General features: G+C 47.7%; 1 protein-coding gene across 1 annotated transcript in view; it reads left to right on the forward strand.

Annotated features, from left to right (window-relative positions):
- The first annotated feature begins 4,137 nt into the window (after window positions 1–4,137).
- Window positions 4,138–14,571, forward strand: part of LOC138562829 (uncharacterized) — a 36,716-nt gene continuing 26,282 nt past the window's right edge. Inside the window, exon 1 of the mRNA XM_069642799.1 lies at window positions 4,138–4,165. Coding sequence (XP_069498900.1) covers window positions 4,138–4,165 — 28 coding nt within the window. The remainder of the gene's footprint in view (window positions 4,166–14,571) is intronic.

The raw sequence follows: 14,571 nt of genomic DNA on the forward strand, positions 1-14,571 counted from the left end.
TTTGGGAGCCTTGTGAGCAAGTCGAAATGATGCACGGGGGCTGTTTCGATGTGGAGGCAACACTCACCAACATTTTTTCAAATTGGGCCAGATAGAAGGGTTTAGATTGTTCTTCTGCTAAAATATAGCTTTCCAATCTAGCCATCTTGTCTTTCAGAAGCGCAAGAGAAGCCTGCATCTCCCTTATTGAACAGTGTGTTAACTCATGGCCCTTGTCCAACAGATTAAGTATACGCGAAATTACCAGGAAATTGGAGGGCTCATTGCGCTGGGTGGTGGAAGAAAAATCTTCCGGGGTGGAAGCCGATCTTACTTCCCCCTTTGGGGCAGAAAGGTCGACATCTTCGTTCCCTAGGGAAAAAGGGTCCACTCCAGGTGGAAGAAAAATCCCTGATGGCAGACCCTCATCGACGTGAAAGTTGCCATAATGGGGGGCGGGGACCCCCTCCATACCCCTTCTCGGAGTAACCAATGAGGCACTTCCATGATCACCAAGTTTTTTACAGCTTCTTTCTGATGTAAGATGGAAATGGACTTGTTCACGAAAGGGGAAGGAACACGACGCTGGAGAAGAGGGGCCCAATGAAAGCCTCACTCTTTTACTTAGTTCGCTCACAATTGTGGGTGCCAACATTGAGGTGTCTGAGATGCGGGGGAGGCCTCCGTGTTCATTTACAGGGGAACAATTTATGTCATGTTCATGGACATCCGCATCTCCTACCTCCTCAACATTATCATTGGCTTCCTGAACTGAGAAAGTTGACAGTACCAAGACAGAAGGGGGGCCAAGTGAGGGAAGAGCCTTAACAGAAGATGATGCTACCGTTGTAGCAATCTCAGGACCCCCATCTTGTGCCGGCCCAGCAGCCCTCTCCACCAATGAACTAGACATAGATCAAAATGACTTTTTGTTAGTAGGTGTCAGGGGGAGGGTACTATTTTGAGTATTATTCCCAGCGTGTGTCGCGGTTGCCTTCGATGGAGAACCTGTCTTACATCCACTTCTAAGCAATTGGGCTCATGCTCGACAGCTATACTCACCACAAAGACAAAAGGTAGGACAACCCCCTTTGTGTATAGACAGTTGCAAAACCAATGGATCAAAAGGAAGAGAGACACAACCTTGCGCAGCAGCTTCAGGGAAAGGCTGAACCAACTCCCCTTCCCTCACAACCGCACAGTATATCAACTGTGCCTAAAGTAGAAATCTACACACAAAATGTACAAGGTAGAGTAATGCCACAGATCATTGGACCAGAGAGCTATTCATTTGCATACGCCTAACCTGCAAATGGATTGACCAAATCTCAATTATCACCAGTAACTCTCCAAGACATGAAGTTTGCAGCCATCTTGGAGCACATAGTGGTAAAACACTAAACACGTCAAACTTCCACAATATCCACACCTATCCCCCAGGATCAAAGGCCTCAAGCCCGCAGTCTCCTATGAAGGGGGAAAACCAAAGGTGGAAAAGGAAGTATACGATAACCCCTCAGGGCACCCAGCATGTGCACGCTCCCCCCTAAACTGGATCAGATGACAAGAATTTGTGGCAAAGCATGAACTAGCATACCTTCACAAACACCAACAAAATATTGCCCTCAATGCGCAAACAAGGCGAAGGTCGCCACACAACCGCCTCCAGGCTCCCTGCGACCCGCGAACAGCTAACAGTACTTGTTGGTACTTGGCTGGTGCGCGGCGCGCGTGCGTGAGGCCGTGGGTCTAAGTAGAGGCTTCCGGGCGCCACGCAGCACAGGGGGGCAGAGCCTCCCGTGCAGAAGAAACCTTAGGGGAGGGTAAACACAAATAATGGGGAATTAGACAAACCTTCAAACAAGTGACACTGCGGAAAACAGGGGGGGAGTTCAGTTCAAGTTCAAGTTCAGTTCAAAGGGGACTGCTCAAAGCAATGGGGAAAACAGTCACCTCCTCTGACCAGCGAACAGGGCCAGGCAAACTGTGTGTTGCACAGTCAGATGTCCTCCAGCCGCAACAAATCGTCCGAGCCGTACCAACGGCAAAGCAAGGGCGTAGCACAAGGCAGCACGAGTCAGGAGCAGCACTGAGTCGAGGATCCAACAGCAAAAGACGGGCACAGAGCAATCCACAGCTAACAGTACTTGTTGGTACTTGGCTGGTGCGCGGCGCGGGTGCGCGATGCCGTGGGTCTAAGTAGAGGCTTCCAGGCGTCACGCAGCACAGGGGGGCAGAGCCTCCCATGCAGAGGAAACCTCCTCTGACCAGCGAACATGGCCAGGCAAACTGTGTGTTGCACAGTCAGACGTCCTCCAGCCGCAACAAATCGTCCGAGCCGTACCAACGGCAAAGCGAGGGCGTAGCACAAGGCAGAGCGAGTCAGGAGCAGCGCTGAGTCGAGGATCCAACAGCAAAAGACGGGCACAGAGCAATCCACAGCTAACAATACTTGTTGGTACTTGGCTGGTGCACAGCGCGGGTGCGCGAGGCTGTGGGTCTAAGTAGAGGCTTCCGGGCGTCACGCAGCACAGGGGGGCGGAGCCTCCCGTGCAGAGGAAACCTCCTCTGACCAGCGAACAGGGCCAGGCAAACTGTGTGTTGCACAGTCAGATGTCCTCCAGCCGTAACAAATCGTCCGAGCCGTACCAACGGCAAAGCGAGGGCGTAGCACAAGGCAGCGCGAGTCAGGAGCAGCACTGAGTCGAGGATCCAACAGCAAAAGACGGGCACAGAGCAATCCACAGCTAACAGTACTTGTTGGTACTTTGCATTTTGACTTTGCTCCATTCCTCCTTCTACTCACTCTTTGCCTTCCCTCAAAGTCGTCAACCTCAACTTGGTGTAATGTTTGAATCAGTCTCAGTCCTCCCCATCTTTCCGTCTGCACCCGCACCCTTAAAATAAGACACTCCTGTGTTCCCATTATCTCCAACCTCATGTAGTCCTCTAGCCTACCACACAGCACCTGCTCGTCTTCCCGACCTCCTGTCAATGCACAAGCCTTCTTACATCACCGGCCACTTGCCATCTTATGACCCTCAACTTTCACTTCTTGCTATGACAGAAACCTGGATCTCCCCTCATGACTCTGCTGCACAAGGCATAAAATAAGCGGTATCGCATCGCAGTTTGCGATACAATACTCCGATTTGCTTTTTATTTCAATAATCATGTCGCACAAACTGCAACATGATTTTTAGAATGAGGGTTACATGGTTTCTTAGCCTGGCGGTGCTTGTGTTGCAGAGCACACAGGCGAGGAAGAGTGCGAGAGGCTCCTGGTGCGGGCTGAAAAATTGTTTGCATTTTTCTTGTGGAAGAGCAGCCCGTGTGCAGAGGCCAGAGCACGGAAGTGACAGCTTGAGCAACAGCTCGCTGCCCAACCATCGTGGATGCCGTGGGTAAGTAATTGTTCATTAAGATCCGTGGCATATGCCTGCAGGCTGTGTGATACAAGCCCCACACTGATAGAACTGCCTGCAGGCATATTGCCTTCTCAATGTTCTTTGGAGCACGGTACTACAGTCATTGGGGTCCGGATGTTAGAGCGGTGGATTTGTGTGCTCACTACTGCGTTCTTCCATACCTTGTACTCCAGGGCTGCCTCCTCTAGGGGGACCATCGTGTGGGATCTGTAATCTGCTGAGAGGCTGCACACCGTGCAGATGGCTCTCTGCTCCTCCTTGCAGAAGACTTTCAGTTTCTCGTCGTGTTTCTCACACTTGTGCTTCTCCAGGGCTCGCTCCGCCTGCATCTTCTTCACCTGCTCCACCATGCTGCGCAGCTGCCGGTTGGGCCTCAGGTTTTTCAGTGAGCAGTCTGCCCTGCACTGAGGGCATTGTGGTGGGGGGTCTGTGCTCTCCCAGAACTGGGTGATGCAGGCGCGGCAGAAGTTGTGGCCACACTCCGTGGTCACCGGGTCCTCGTAGAACTCCAGGCAGACTGAGCAGGTGGCGTCCTCCACAAGGGTCTCCAGGGGAGATGCAGCCGCCATCGCGTCGGAGGTGTAGAAGAACAAACTTTACTTTTGCTTTCATTTACAGTGCTTGTGGGGGGGGGGATTGGATTTTGTAGTGTCTAGAGGCCCGGCTCGGCTGCGTTCCTCCCATTCCGCACCCAAACGCAGAGTCTGAATGCAGAGCAGCTGCTCACGCCATGCTCGCCACATCCAGCTGGAAGCGAGGTAAAGGCAATTCACCCCCAGAACATCTGAACGTGCCGATTGCCAAATGTGTCACTAGGAGTTCTTAGGCTTTCCAATATTTTTATTTTGGCTCATGAGTGGTGCTTTGTTACCCGTGATCCACACTGAATTGTGTGAAGTGTGAAGGGGTAAAGTGGTATTGCAAATTGCAGTAATTTAAATGGAAAAAAATAAGTGTAGGTACTCACCAATCTAGGCTTTAAGTGGCCCAGGGCTCAACCCTGAAGGGCGTTAGAATTGTTCTCACGCCGGAGCCCTGCGAGGCCTCACTCACCCATTTTGATTCTTCTCACTCTGGTTCTCCATCTGTGTCTCATTCTGTGTTGTCTCTGTTCCCCACATTTTAATTCCTCTCACTCTGTTTCTGCATCTGTCTCACTTATGATGTGTGTCTCATTGTCTCTGTTCCCACACATTTTAATTCATGTCACTTTGTGGTTCTGCGTCTGTGTCACTTATGAGGTGTGTCTCATTTTGTGTTGTCTCTGTTCCCACACTCCCCCTGGAGTCACATTCTAGTGTCCTCCATGACGCCCGGAAACATCTCAGTGACTGCAGCCACATTCTCAGCATAGTGGATGACTGTTATGCCTCATACATGGTTCTGCCACCAAGGGCTCTACAGATGGTTGGGACTGCGGCTCCCATGAGCCCTTGTCTTTGCTGGCGGTGCTAGATGGGAGCTGTAGTTCCAAAGATCTTGTTAAGCAGAATCATATGCAGTACCCATTTGGAACACCACACACAATTAAGACTACAAGTGACAGTACAAATTCACCTTTGGTACAAGCCTGTACTACACAGAAAAGTGGTAGCGATGGCTGAGCAGCCAGACTTATCTCAAGAGTAAAGTGAGCAGTATCAATTGTTACACAACGGACAGAAATGTACTATGGTTCAAACAAACACTGACTCAAGGTTTCTGAGTAAAAGAATATACATTTATTTACACATCAGGTGTTAAACATTTCACTATTATTAAGCAGTTGAAAAATCACGATTCTTATACACTACACCACACCGAATAGACTCTGGACAAGTTAAGTTCAAAATTAAGTGTGAGAAAACGGCACTCCAGCAATTTAAAGGGGAGGGAAAGACAAAGTTAGACAAAAGTTAAGCAGCACCAACAAGTAAGTAAGCAGGGCAATCTGTAGTCTTTGCAGAGGATCACACAGTTCAGAGTAGTTCGCGGTTAAGGCTTTGCCAAGAGTTCAGAATGAAGTTGGTCGGACAAGAAGTTACTTTAAAGAATAGAGAAGGACAAGCCCTCGGTTTGGCGAAAGATTTCACACACTCTCACCGCGGTTGAACGAAACGAACAAACGGGTTAGCACAGTACTTTAAAAGAAGAAGAATGCTGTAGGCAGAAGTTCCTGATAGTTCATGCAGGCTCACGGTTCCTGAAGCGACTGTCGGACTGACAAGAAGGTGGAAGACTGGAGGGTCATCCACTGCCCAGGGAAGAAACCAGCAGCGGAGCAAAGCAACAAATAAAAGGTGCGCTCCTTAAAAGCCAAGCAGGGTCCAATCCTCCTGGCTATCCGGTTCACTGTAGCTGTGCACAGGAAATTCGACCTGAGGAGGAGGCCTGGCTTGCAGTTTGGTGAACTGATTGGGCCCACCAGCTCAAGGGGAGAAGATTCCTGAGGATCTTCCCTGTCGTTGAAGTTTGAAGATTCGGACCTGCAGCAGGGCTTCACCGGGAGGTTCAGTCATGGTAGAGGTCCTCCTCTGTTAGCTTCTTTTCAGTTCTCTCGTTCCAGTGGCGACTCTCCCGTCTCAGTCCCAGAGACCTGCTTTTTATGCAGTTTTCCCCCCATTCACACAGCATGACTGTCAATCACACAGCAGGGTGGCTGTCCCGCCGGGACAGTCACCACAGCCACTCATTCCAGTGTGCGACATGGGTCTCCAAGGAGACCCTGTGCAGGGAGTTCAAACCCCTCCCTCACATCCTGTCCCCCTCAGACATTCAGGCGCCTAAGGAGGGTTCTGTGCAGAAGTCCGCCAAAGGACGGCAAACAAAGGAACCAAACCTGGTTTGGCGCGCAGCGTAAAACATGAGAAAGACCGTTACAAAAAGAAATGGCGAATAAACGCAGCCAGAACCGAAATAAAATAAAAGGGGTCCAGCGGGTTTATAGTTCGAGGCTACTAACTTAGCCTAAAACAGTACCAAGGCTATTTATATAGACCGTGGTAGGAAAAATAGGGTAGATACCACTGCCACCAGCCAAATCTTAACGAAAGGGGAACGAAACAATGTTCCACGAGAGACAGACAAAAAGGGATAAGTACTAACCCTTTCCAGTACTCCATGTAAGATGGTTTGTACTGGGTCTGTGGATTTAAAAAGACTAATAAAGTCAATGGCAACTTTACATGTTTCTGGGAGACAGTAATCAGTCCCAGAAAATGGAGTTTTAGTGGGAAGTCTGAAAAAGACAACCCTGTGTTACTGCACTGAAGGTGCTGTGTCACACACAGTAAGAAGATGATGCCTATGGAGTAGGTGAGGCTCCACAGTACATGAACACATACAAATGTACAACACATAGCAAAAAACACATGCAAGAGTGGGAAAAAAAGGCTCACACTCTTACCAGGTGAAAAAATAAATCCTAGAAATAGAGCAAAGCCCATGAATACAAAGAAATCGTGCTCGCGACTATGGACAAAATTGCCCCACTTAAACTTAGAACAAGCAACCCAAAGCCCATCTAAATAAATGGTTCACGTCCAACACTAAAGGCCTTACGCCTTAGAAAGAGAAAATGTGAAACCACTTGGAGACTATGCCCATCCAATGAGAACAAAGCAAACTTAACCTCTATCTCTCTGCATTATAAAAATGAAGTTTGCCTGGCAAAACGGAACTCCTACAACAAACTCATTGCCACATCTAACTCTAGCATGAAGGGACTCTTCTCCATACTGAAAGAACTAGAGTCACCCATTGCCACACTGGATACATGTACTAAGGATCGGACCTGGTGCGTAGACATCCAACATGCGCTAGCAAATAAAATAAATACACTCCAAAATAAAATACAACTAAAAAAAGACTCCCTGAACTCACAGTATTTGTCCAATATCCCGCCGCCCAATGACTCACCCAGTACCCAAACCAACAAATTCCACTTCACTAAAACCTCTACCATAGAGGTAGAGAAAATGATCCAATCTCTCAAACCTTCCAATTGCAAAGGTGATATCTGCCCAGCACAGATCATTAAAGACGCTGCCAGAGACCTATCACCATTCATTTCTAAATTGATAAATGCTTCTTTCTCCACAGACAATATTCCGGCCAATTTAAAACAATCTTGGGTGCTCCCACTCCTTAAGATTCAGACTTTAGATCCCGTCATCCCCACTAATTACCGCCCCATTACGATGATACCATTTTTACGTAAAATACTGGATAAAGTTGCACATACCCAGATTCAAAAATACCTTGAACTACATAAACTCCTTGGAGCTAGACAATCTGGATTCTGTCCACTACATGGGACTGAAACTGCCCTAATTGATTTAAAGACCTAAATTGATGAGGTGAGAGATAAAGGGAAGACAGCTCTCCTCCTCCTACTCGATCTCTCAGCTGCATTCAATCTCGTGGACCACAAGGTCCTCTGCTGACACTTCAGCAGCTCACTTTTCCACTGAGGCTATCAGATGGATAGAGTAATTCCTGAGCGAGAGAACAATCAGAGTGTTCTTCCCCTCAGCAGCGGCAGACCCCACACCTATCTTGTGCGGTGTCCCGCAGGGTTCATGTGTCTCCCCAACTCTATACAACATTTTCACCAAACCCCTGTTCGATGATCTGGACCATCTGGGCATCACCTACACCAACTATGCAGATGATACACAGATCCTCCTCCCACTTTCTGGGGATCATAGTAAGGACCTGGAGTTGGTGAATAGGGTATATCTGTTCATCCAGGCATTGGGATTTTCAGCCCCCGCCGCACTTAAAGGCCTGTGTTTTGGAAAAGTTGGAGAAAAAAAAATTAGATTGATCTAAGAACATAGACACCCCTCTTCCTTAAAGAAACCGGGGTCAACATGACAAAAAGGATTACCCAATTAAATTATAGGATATATTTTTTGTTTGCACACTAGGAACTGAGATTTGCTAATTTCGAATTCAAATAAAAATCACCCCATAGTGTTCTACACAAAGGGAATTAATTCCATTTATATTTTTAGTTAAATAAGCTAAGGATCTACATAGTTTTGCCCTCCCCCTCCCGCTATAGAGGGAAAGGATTAAAGTACAGCAAATTCCCCCACCATTTGGTTGCACAGGGTTCACTTCTTCTTACATAGAAAACATAGAAAGCCTAAAGTTCAGGGCAGCCATCTGCATGTCAGCGCCCTCTGGAGGCTAGGGCAGGAATCTGGTCACTCCTCTCCCCAGGATGGCCCCACTCTCCACCATAGGGTCCAGTCAGCTTTTTAGGCCTTCCCAGCAACATACAGCTGGTATAGACAGGTCCACCCAAATGCAATTTCTGCTATCTGTTTTGGTGTTTCCTTGTTGCTGTCAGATGGTGAGTTTTAGCAGTTCTCTTGACAGTAGTTTTAGCAGCTCTTCCTGATGGTCAATGTTAGCGTCTGTGTCTGATGTTAAATGTCAGCAGCTCTGTCTGATGGGAAATTTCAGCTGCTCTGTCCCTTCCTCCTAGTGCATCCACTTAATATAGCAGCAATGATACCATCACGTTTACTATCCTGGGGAGTACCCTGTAAGAGATATCGCAGATAGGATTGGAGAGTCACTCTTCTCTCGCCTCCCAACTCCAGCCTCTCTCTACGGATTAGTGTAGGAGTCTGGAGCAGGCATATGGCAATTCCCATTTGTAATCGCCATCGGTCTCATTGTCACATTTCTTACAAAAACTAGTTATGTGGCAAAACTTCATATTTTTACAAGCAACTGCCATATTATATATATTTTCCTTTTCAGCTAATCATGGGGAATTAAATAAAATGACATCCAGGTCCACACAATTTTGCACGACTGTTCAGCAATTTTCTGCTGCTTTCACAGAAAGCATAACAGTTATGAAGATGTAATTTACTGTCAACATTCAGAATTTCACCATTCACCAGTTTTCCAACTCTTAAATTCGGGACATTTTCAGATCAGCCAGTCACCTAGTTTAACTGGCAATTACAGTTCACTAAATTGCAGGTGGATGAAATTTATATCACCAGAATCGCCTGCAAATTACCTGGTAAATGACATATAAATGATGAAAACACAACTTATGGTTGCTGAGAAAAAGGCCTAAGTTATAATAGTCCTTTTAAACAAAGGAATCTTCATCTGTGCACATATTAGCGCCCCTTCCTCCAGCGACATTTGCCTCTCTGGGCCAGCCTGTGACCAAGATTTTATTGGGCTCTTTGTATTTAAAGTTTACTGTTTGAAGTTGGAGTTTCAGCCTCTCTTAATAGTAGTCCCTGTCTTCAGACCTCCTTCTTACATTCTAGTCCTGCTCCAGCCAAAACTGTTGGCCTGCTTAGAACTGCCTTCTCAAAGACACCAATCTAGGGACAGTCTGTTTTCAAAAACTCTTCAGGCACAACACCTTTTTATTGCCATTGTAAACAGTTGGGATGCACAAACTGTTATGTCACACTCTTCAGGCACTGCCTGAGCCAGCTGAGCTAGCCACTTGGTACTGTGATGTCATGCAAGTACCAAGAGGAATGTTGATGTATGAGTGAGAGAAGGCTGTGCTGAGTGTTCTCTTTATGGGTCAGTTGGTCCCTCCCTCCCTGGGTGATGGGTTCCGGTGATCTATCTTATGTCTTATACCTTATGTCTTTATGTCCTGTAACATGTAACTGAAGAACTGGAAGTAAACTTACTTATAAGCAACCTAACTCAAGTATGGACATTGCTTTACTACAATGGCGACGAGGATCTCTGGAAGAAGAACCCTTGTGAAAGGGAAGCTGGAAGGGAAGGTGACTGCAGAGACCTGCTGCGGGGGGTGTAGGAACCAACAGGACCAAGGAGAGAAGAACTCACTGCCCCCAAGTAAGCATACCCATCACCCAGGGTGGACAAGGGAGGAGAGGGAGGAGAGCAGGAGGACCATAGCGAGGACCATAGCAGATTGAATGAGCAGCCCCTGGGTTCTTGGGAGTGCTGGGTCCTGGGAGTGCTGGCCTTTGGTTATAAGGAACTTGAGAAGGGCGTCCCGAATCTATTGATGAACCAGTAGCCCATGGTTTGTGGGAGTGCTGTGTTCCAGGCGCCTCTAGAGCACGTACTGGTTAAGGGAGTTTGGTCAAGTGGGTCAATACTGAAGCAGCCCACTTAATTTCAAATGTTAAGGATTCCTGAGACTATGAAAAGATTGCACGTTCGTGATTGCAGACAGCAGCAGCCCCAGAAATGGATTGGGAATGATTGAACGGGCCGTGTATGCGACGGGAGTGTTTGCGCAACATGGGCAGGACTGAAAACATTTCCAAATTTGCTTTGACAACCGGCCATGAAATGCTGGCGTGGTTCTTAAATGCATTTTTGTGTAAGATGACTCTATAACAGAGGTGCTGGCTGAGTGACCGTTAGTCCAGTAGTGAGCGCAGCAGTACCTTTCTGTTCTGTGCCATTTTCAATTGTGATGACGTCACATTGGAGCTGTGGGAGTCAGCAAAGCTTCGGAATTCTGTGTTTCAGTGTCCGAGTGAGGAGCTTCTGAAAGTTGGAGCGCTGAAGGGTGATATTAGAATAGAGGACCTTGATGCTGTCCTGCGACGTGAAGACGTCATGTTCTGGGTTTCGGAAGTGCAAGCGGGTTATGGAATCCCTTTGAATGCTCGAGTAATGGACCTCTTCAAGGGGACACACTATGACGTCGCCGCATGCCAGTATCCGGAAGAGAAGGCACTAGTCAACGGAGCCGCTCTGCCTGTTAGGATGTTCAAGGCAGTGGCGGCCGCAGCAAAGAATGCTTCTCTGCCTCTTTTGAGTACGACCGCGGCAGAATGCTTCTCCGCTTTTGTTGATGTGGCGGGCAACGTGGCGAAGTACTGAGGAAAGCATCCTTGCTGATGATGTCGGGTGCAGGTAACGCTGCTCCGTCTCACTACCGAGGGGCAAAGAAGCAGTCAACGTGTTGGTAATCGTTGCACAATGCTACTCGTATGAGACTTTATAATGCATAAATGCATGTTGAGATGGAGTTCATTTCGTTTTGCATTTAGGATTTCAGTTGAGAACTTAATTAATGCAATGTTGGTTGTTGTTGTAATGGTAATTCCACTGAGTATTAGTGTGGGCTTTGGTGAAAACTGTTGTATGATAAATGCTGGTCTGGTGAGAGTGTGCATGGGATGGGTTAAGTCACTGCAGTTAGAATCTAACCATTTCTTTAACATTTGCAGGTTTATGGACATTTTACACAGTTTACTGAAAGTTGCATAATTAAATGCAATGTGATACTGTGTGGAGCTCTTTGTGTGTGAATGAGCTAGTTTAACCTATTGAGGATTTTTACGTTCAAAGTGTTTTATAGACTTTTGGACTTTTAGGCATTTAGAATTAATGCAGCACATGGACGAGCAAAAGAACTATATAGGTAATATTTTGCATTTAGGATTAATGCAAAACATGGACAAGCAAAAGAACTATGTAGGAAATGTTTTTGTTAAATCATCAATTCTAAAGAAATGTCATTTGTGGTACATACATTGTACATAAGGTTGACTGTGAATATGTAAACCTGATGGATATGTATCTGGTTATGAATGATGTGAGCTTAGTTCATGTTCAAATGACTTTGAGTCATTATTCTGATGGGTAGGTTAGGAGTTAGGACAGTTAGGATTACTGTCCAGCTGCATTGAGATGGGGGTAGCGCTTTTGTTTAAATATGTGTATTGAGGTAGCGCCTCATTAAGGAGTTGTATTGAGATGGAGGCAGCGCTTTTGCTTAAATTGACTGTATTGAGGTAGTCCTCATTTAGGTGTCAATTGGTTGGCAATGGACACTTGTTTTAATGGGGGTAGCGCCCTTTCAGGTGCAGGAGTGAGTAAGTGGAGAAGTGCACTAAGGTGAGTGGGAGTTGTGGTCGGGTGATTTTAGGAAGATCTTAGGAACGGTAGTAGTGCACTGTTAGAAGAAGTCAACTCTCATCTGAAATGGACAGGTGGTTTTGTTGGATGAAGATGGGGTAGTGGTTATCTTAGAATTAGCTGTTGTACTGGTTGGGGACGCCCTCTGGTGGAAACTGTCATGATGCCCGCTCCCGGGGAGCCGGTTCAAGCCCTGCGTCCCCGAAAGTGGACATCCAGTCCCCAAGGAAGGACCCAGCAACCCCATATAGGGGCCCTTTGGACAGTGTCCTGGCGCCTATGGTGCCAAGCTCATAAAAGACATCAGTGCTGGCGCCATAGGCGCCAGGCTCATTATGGGAGTGCTTGGGTGCACTTACCTGATGCAGACCATGCTGCAGGATCCCGGCCTCCTTGAGGCCTGAAAGGAACTACTTTACCTGTGGGACTAATTTACCATCCGGGCTTGGTCGGGGAAGGATACATACCTGGAACTTCTTCCAAGGCTATTTAAACCCCACCCAAACAGCCACACGTTCTTCGCGTTGTTCTGCATCTAGCAGCTGGACGCTCACCGTGTCTGCACCTGCATCCTGACTTCTGCCACGCCTGCCAGCATCCTGGATCACCTGCAAAGGAAGAGAAGAAGAGAACAGAAGAAGGAAAAGTCCTTACCTGCAAAATCCGCATCCCAGAGACATCTCGCCGACAATCCTGAAAAGGAAGACTTTTATTTAAAAGCTCATCGAGTCGATCGCTGCAGCGCCGCATTCCACTCACCTTTACAGGGTGCATCCATGTTCAGCAGCGATCATCCGGATTCGCAGTCACGCCCCAGCGCCTAGGGAGAAAAAGACCAGAACAAAAGGTGAGAGAGAGAAGGGAATAAGGAAAGCTAAATCTCCATGTTAAGACTTACCTGTTGATTCATTCCTTCTCCATTTCGGGTCCGCGCCGCATCCTGGCATTTCCGGACCCCGGCCCCTAAGGGGAAAAAGGGACATCAGCGTTAATGAGCGATGAAAAGACATTACCAAAAAACGCTCATTAAAGACTTACCTGATTTCTACAAGGATTTCACCTCTCATCTCGGGTCAGTGCCTGTTCCCCGGCATTCCGTACCCCGGCCCCTATGGGGAAAAAGACACTAGCATTAGTACATTAATGCATGGACACAAGGGGAACCTCTTATCAAAAAAACGTACCTGGAAGCCAAGCAAGTTTGGTTCTCACCAATCCGAAAATCCAGTGAAGTAACTGGATACCAACGCGCCCCTGCATCAGAAGCAGGATGGAGAGCTCGTCCTTCCAGACCCTAAGGTGAGATGCTACGAGGAATCACAGAAGGGTTTCGAGGAGGGTGAGAGGGGAAAGTGGGAGGCCGATTGCATTACCCCGCAGACAGTTAATCCCCTATTTTCGCCTACAGAAGGATACTTCTGCGAGCCAGACAAGCCAGATTTGGGGGGCCCGGTCCAGTCCGTCTTCCGAACCCTGCGCATCACCTTAGAAGAGGTCACAGCAGCGTGAACCAGGCCAGCGCCTCCGTGGGAGTCAGGTGAGCGTTACAGAACGCAAAGCCTTCCTACAAATTCCCACCCAGGCGCTATGGAAAGTTCTGAGACTGATCAGTTGGCCCAATTACTGGGCGAATTACGGGCCGAAGTACATGCCGCTCATCAAGAGACTAATGCCCTCAGGAGGGAATTAATAATATCAAAGGAAAGAACTGATGACCTGGCCAGACAGCTTTTGCAAGGTCAAGCTGTGCAAACTCCTCTATCCGGTTCCGGAGGGAACCCCGCTCCTGTGGTTTCCAGTAACCCTGTGCAGATTAATCTACCTGGAAACATGCCGCTGGCCCCACCTGAACACTTTGCTGGGGACCCCAAACGATTCGCCGTATTCAAGAATCAGTGTCGTTTGCACTTCCTATGCAGACCTGGGGCCTTCCCTAATGATCAGACCAAGGTAGCCTTTGTATTATCATATCTCAGCGGCTGCGCTGCCGATTGGTCAGTTCCACTGGTTACTCAAGATGACCCGATTCTCCGTGATTTTCAAAGGTTTCAAGCAAGCATGGAAAGGTTATTTGCTCAACACTCTCAGGGGCAGGCTCTGGATGACGAACTTCTATCCCTGCGACAGGGCAATCAGGACCTCCTGACCTATATTGCAACCTTTAATAGACTAATTGTGGAAACGGGATGGCCAGAGGATAAAAGAGTCACGTTGTTTTATCGAGGCCTACGCGGAGAACTTAAAGATGTCTTGGCCCAAGTTGTAAATCCGCCCCAAG

This window comes from Ambystoma mexicanum, unplaced genomic scaffold (genome assembly GCF_040938575.1).
Source record: "Ambystoma mexicanum isolate Mex_15411 unplaced genomic scaffold, UKY_AmexF1_1 Mex_scaf70, whole genome shotgun sequence".
Classification (NCBI taxonomy): Eukaryota; Metazoa; Chordata; class Amphibia; order Caudata; family Ambystomatidae; genus Ambystoma; species Ambystoma mexicanum.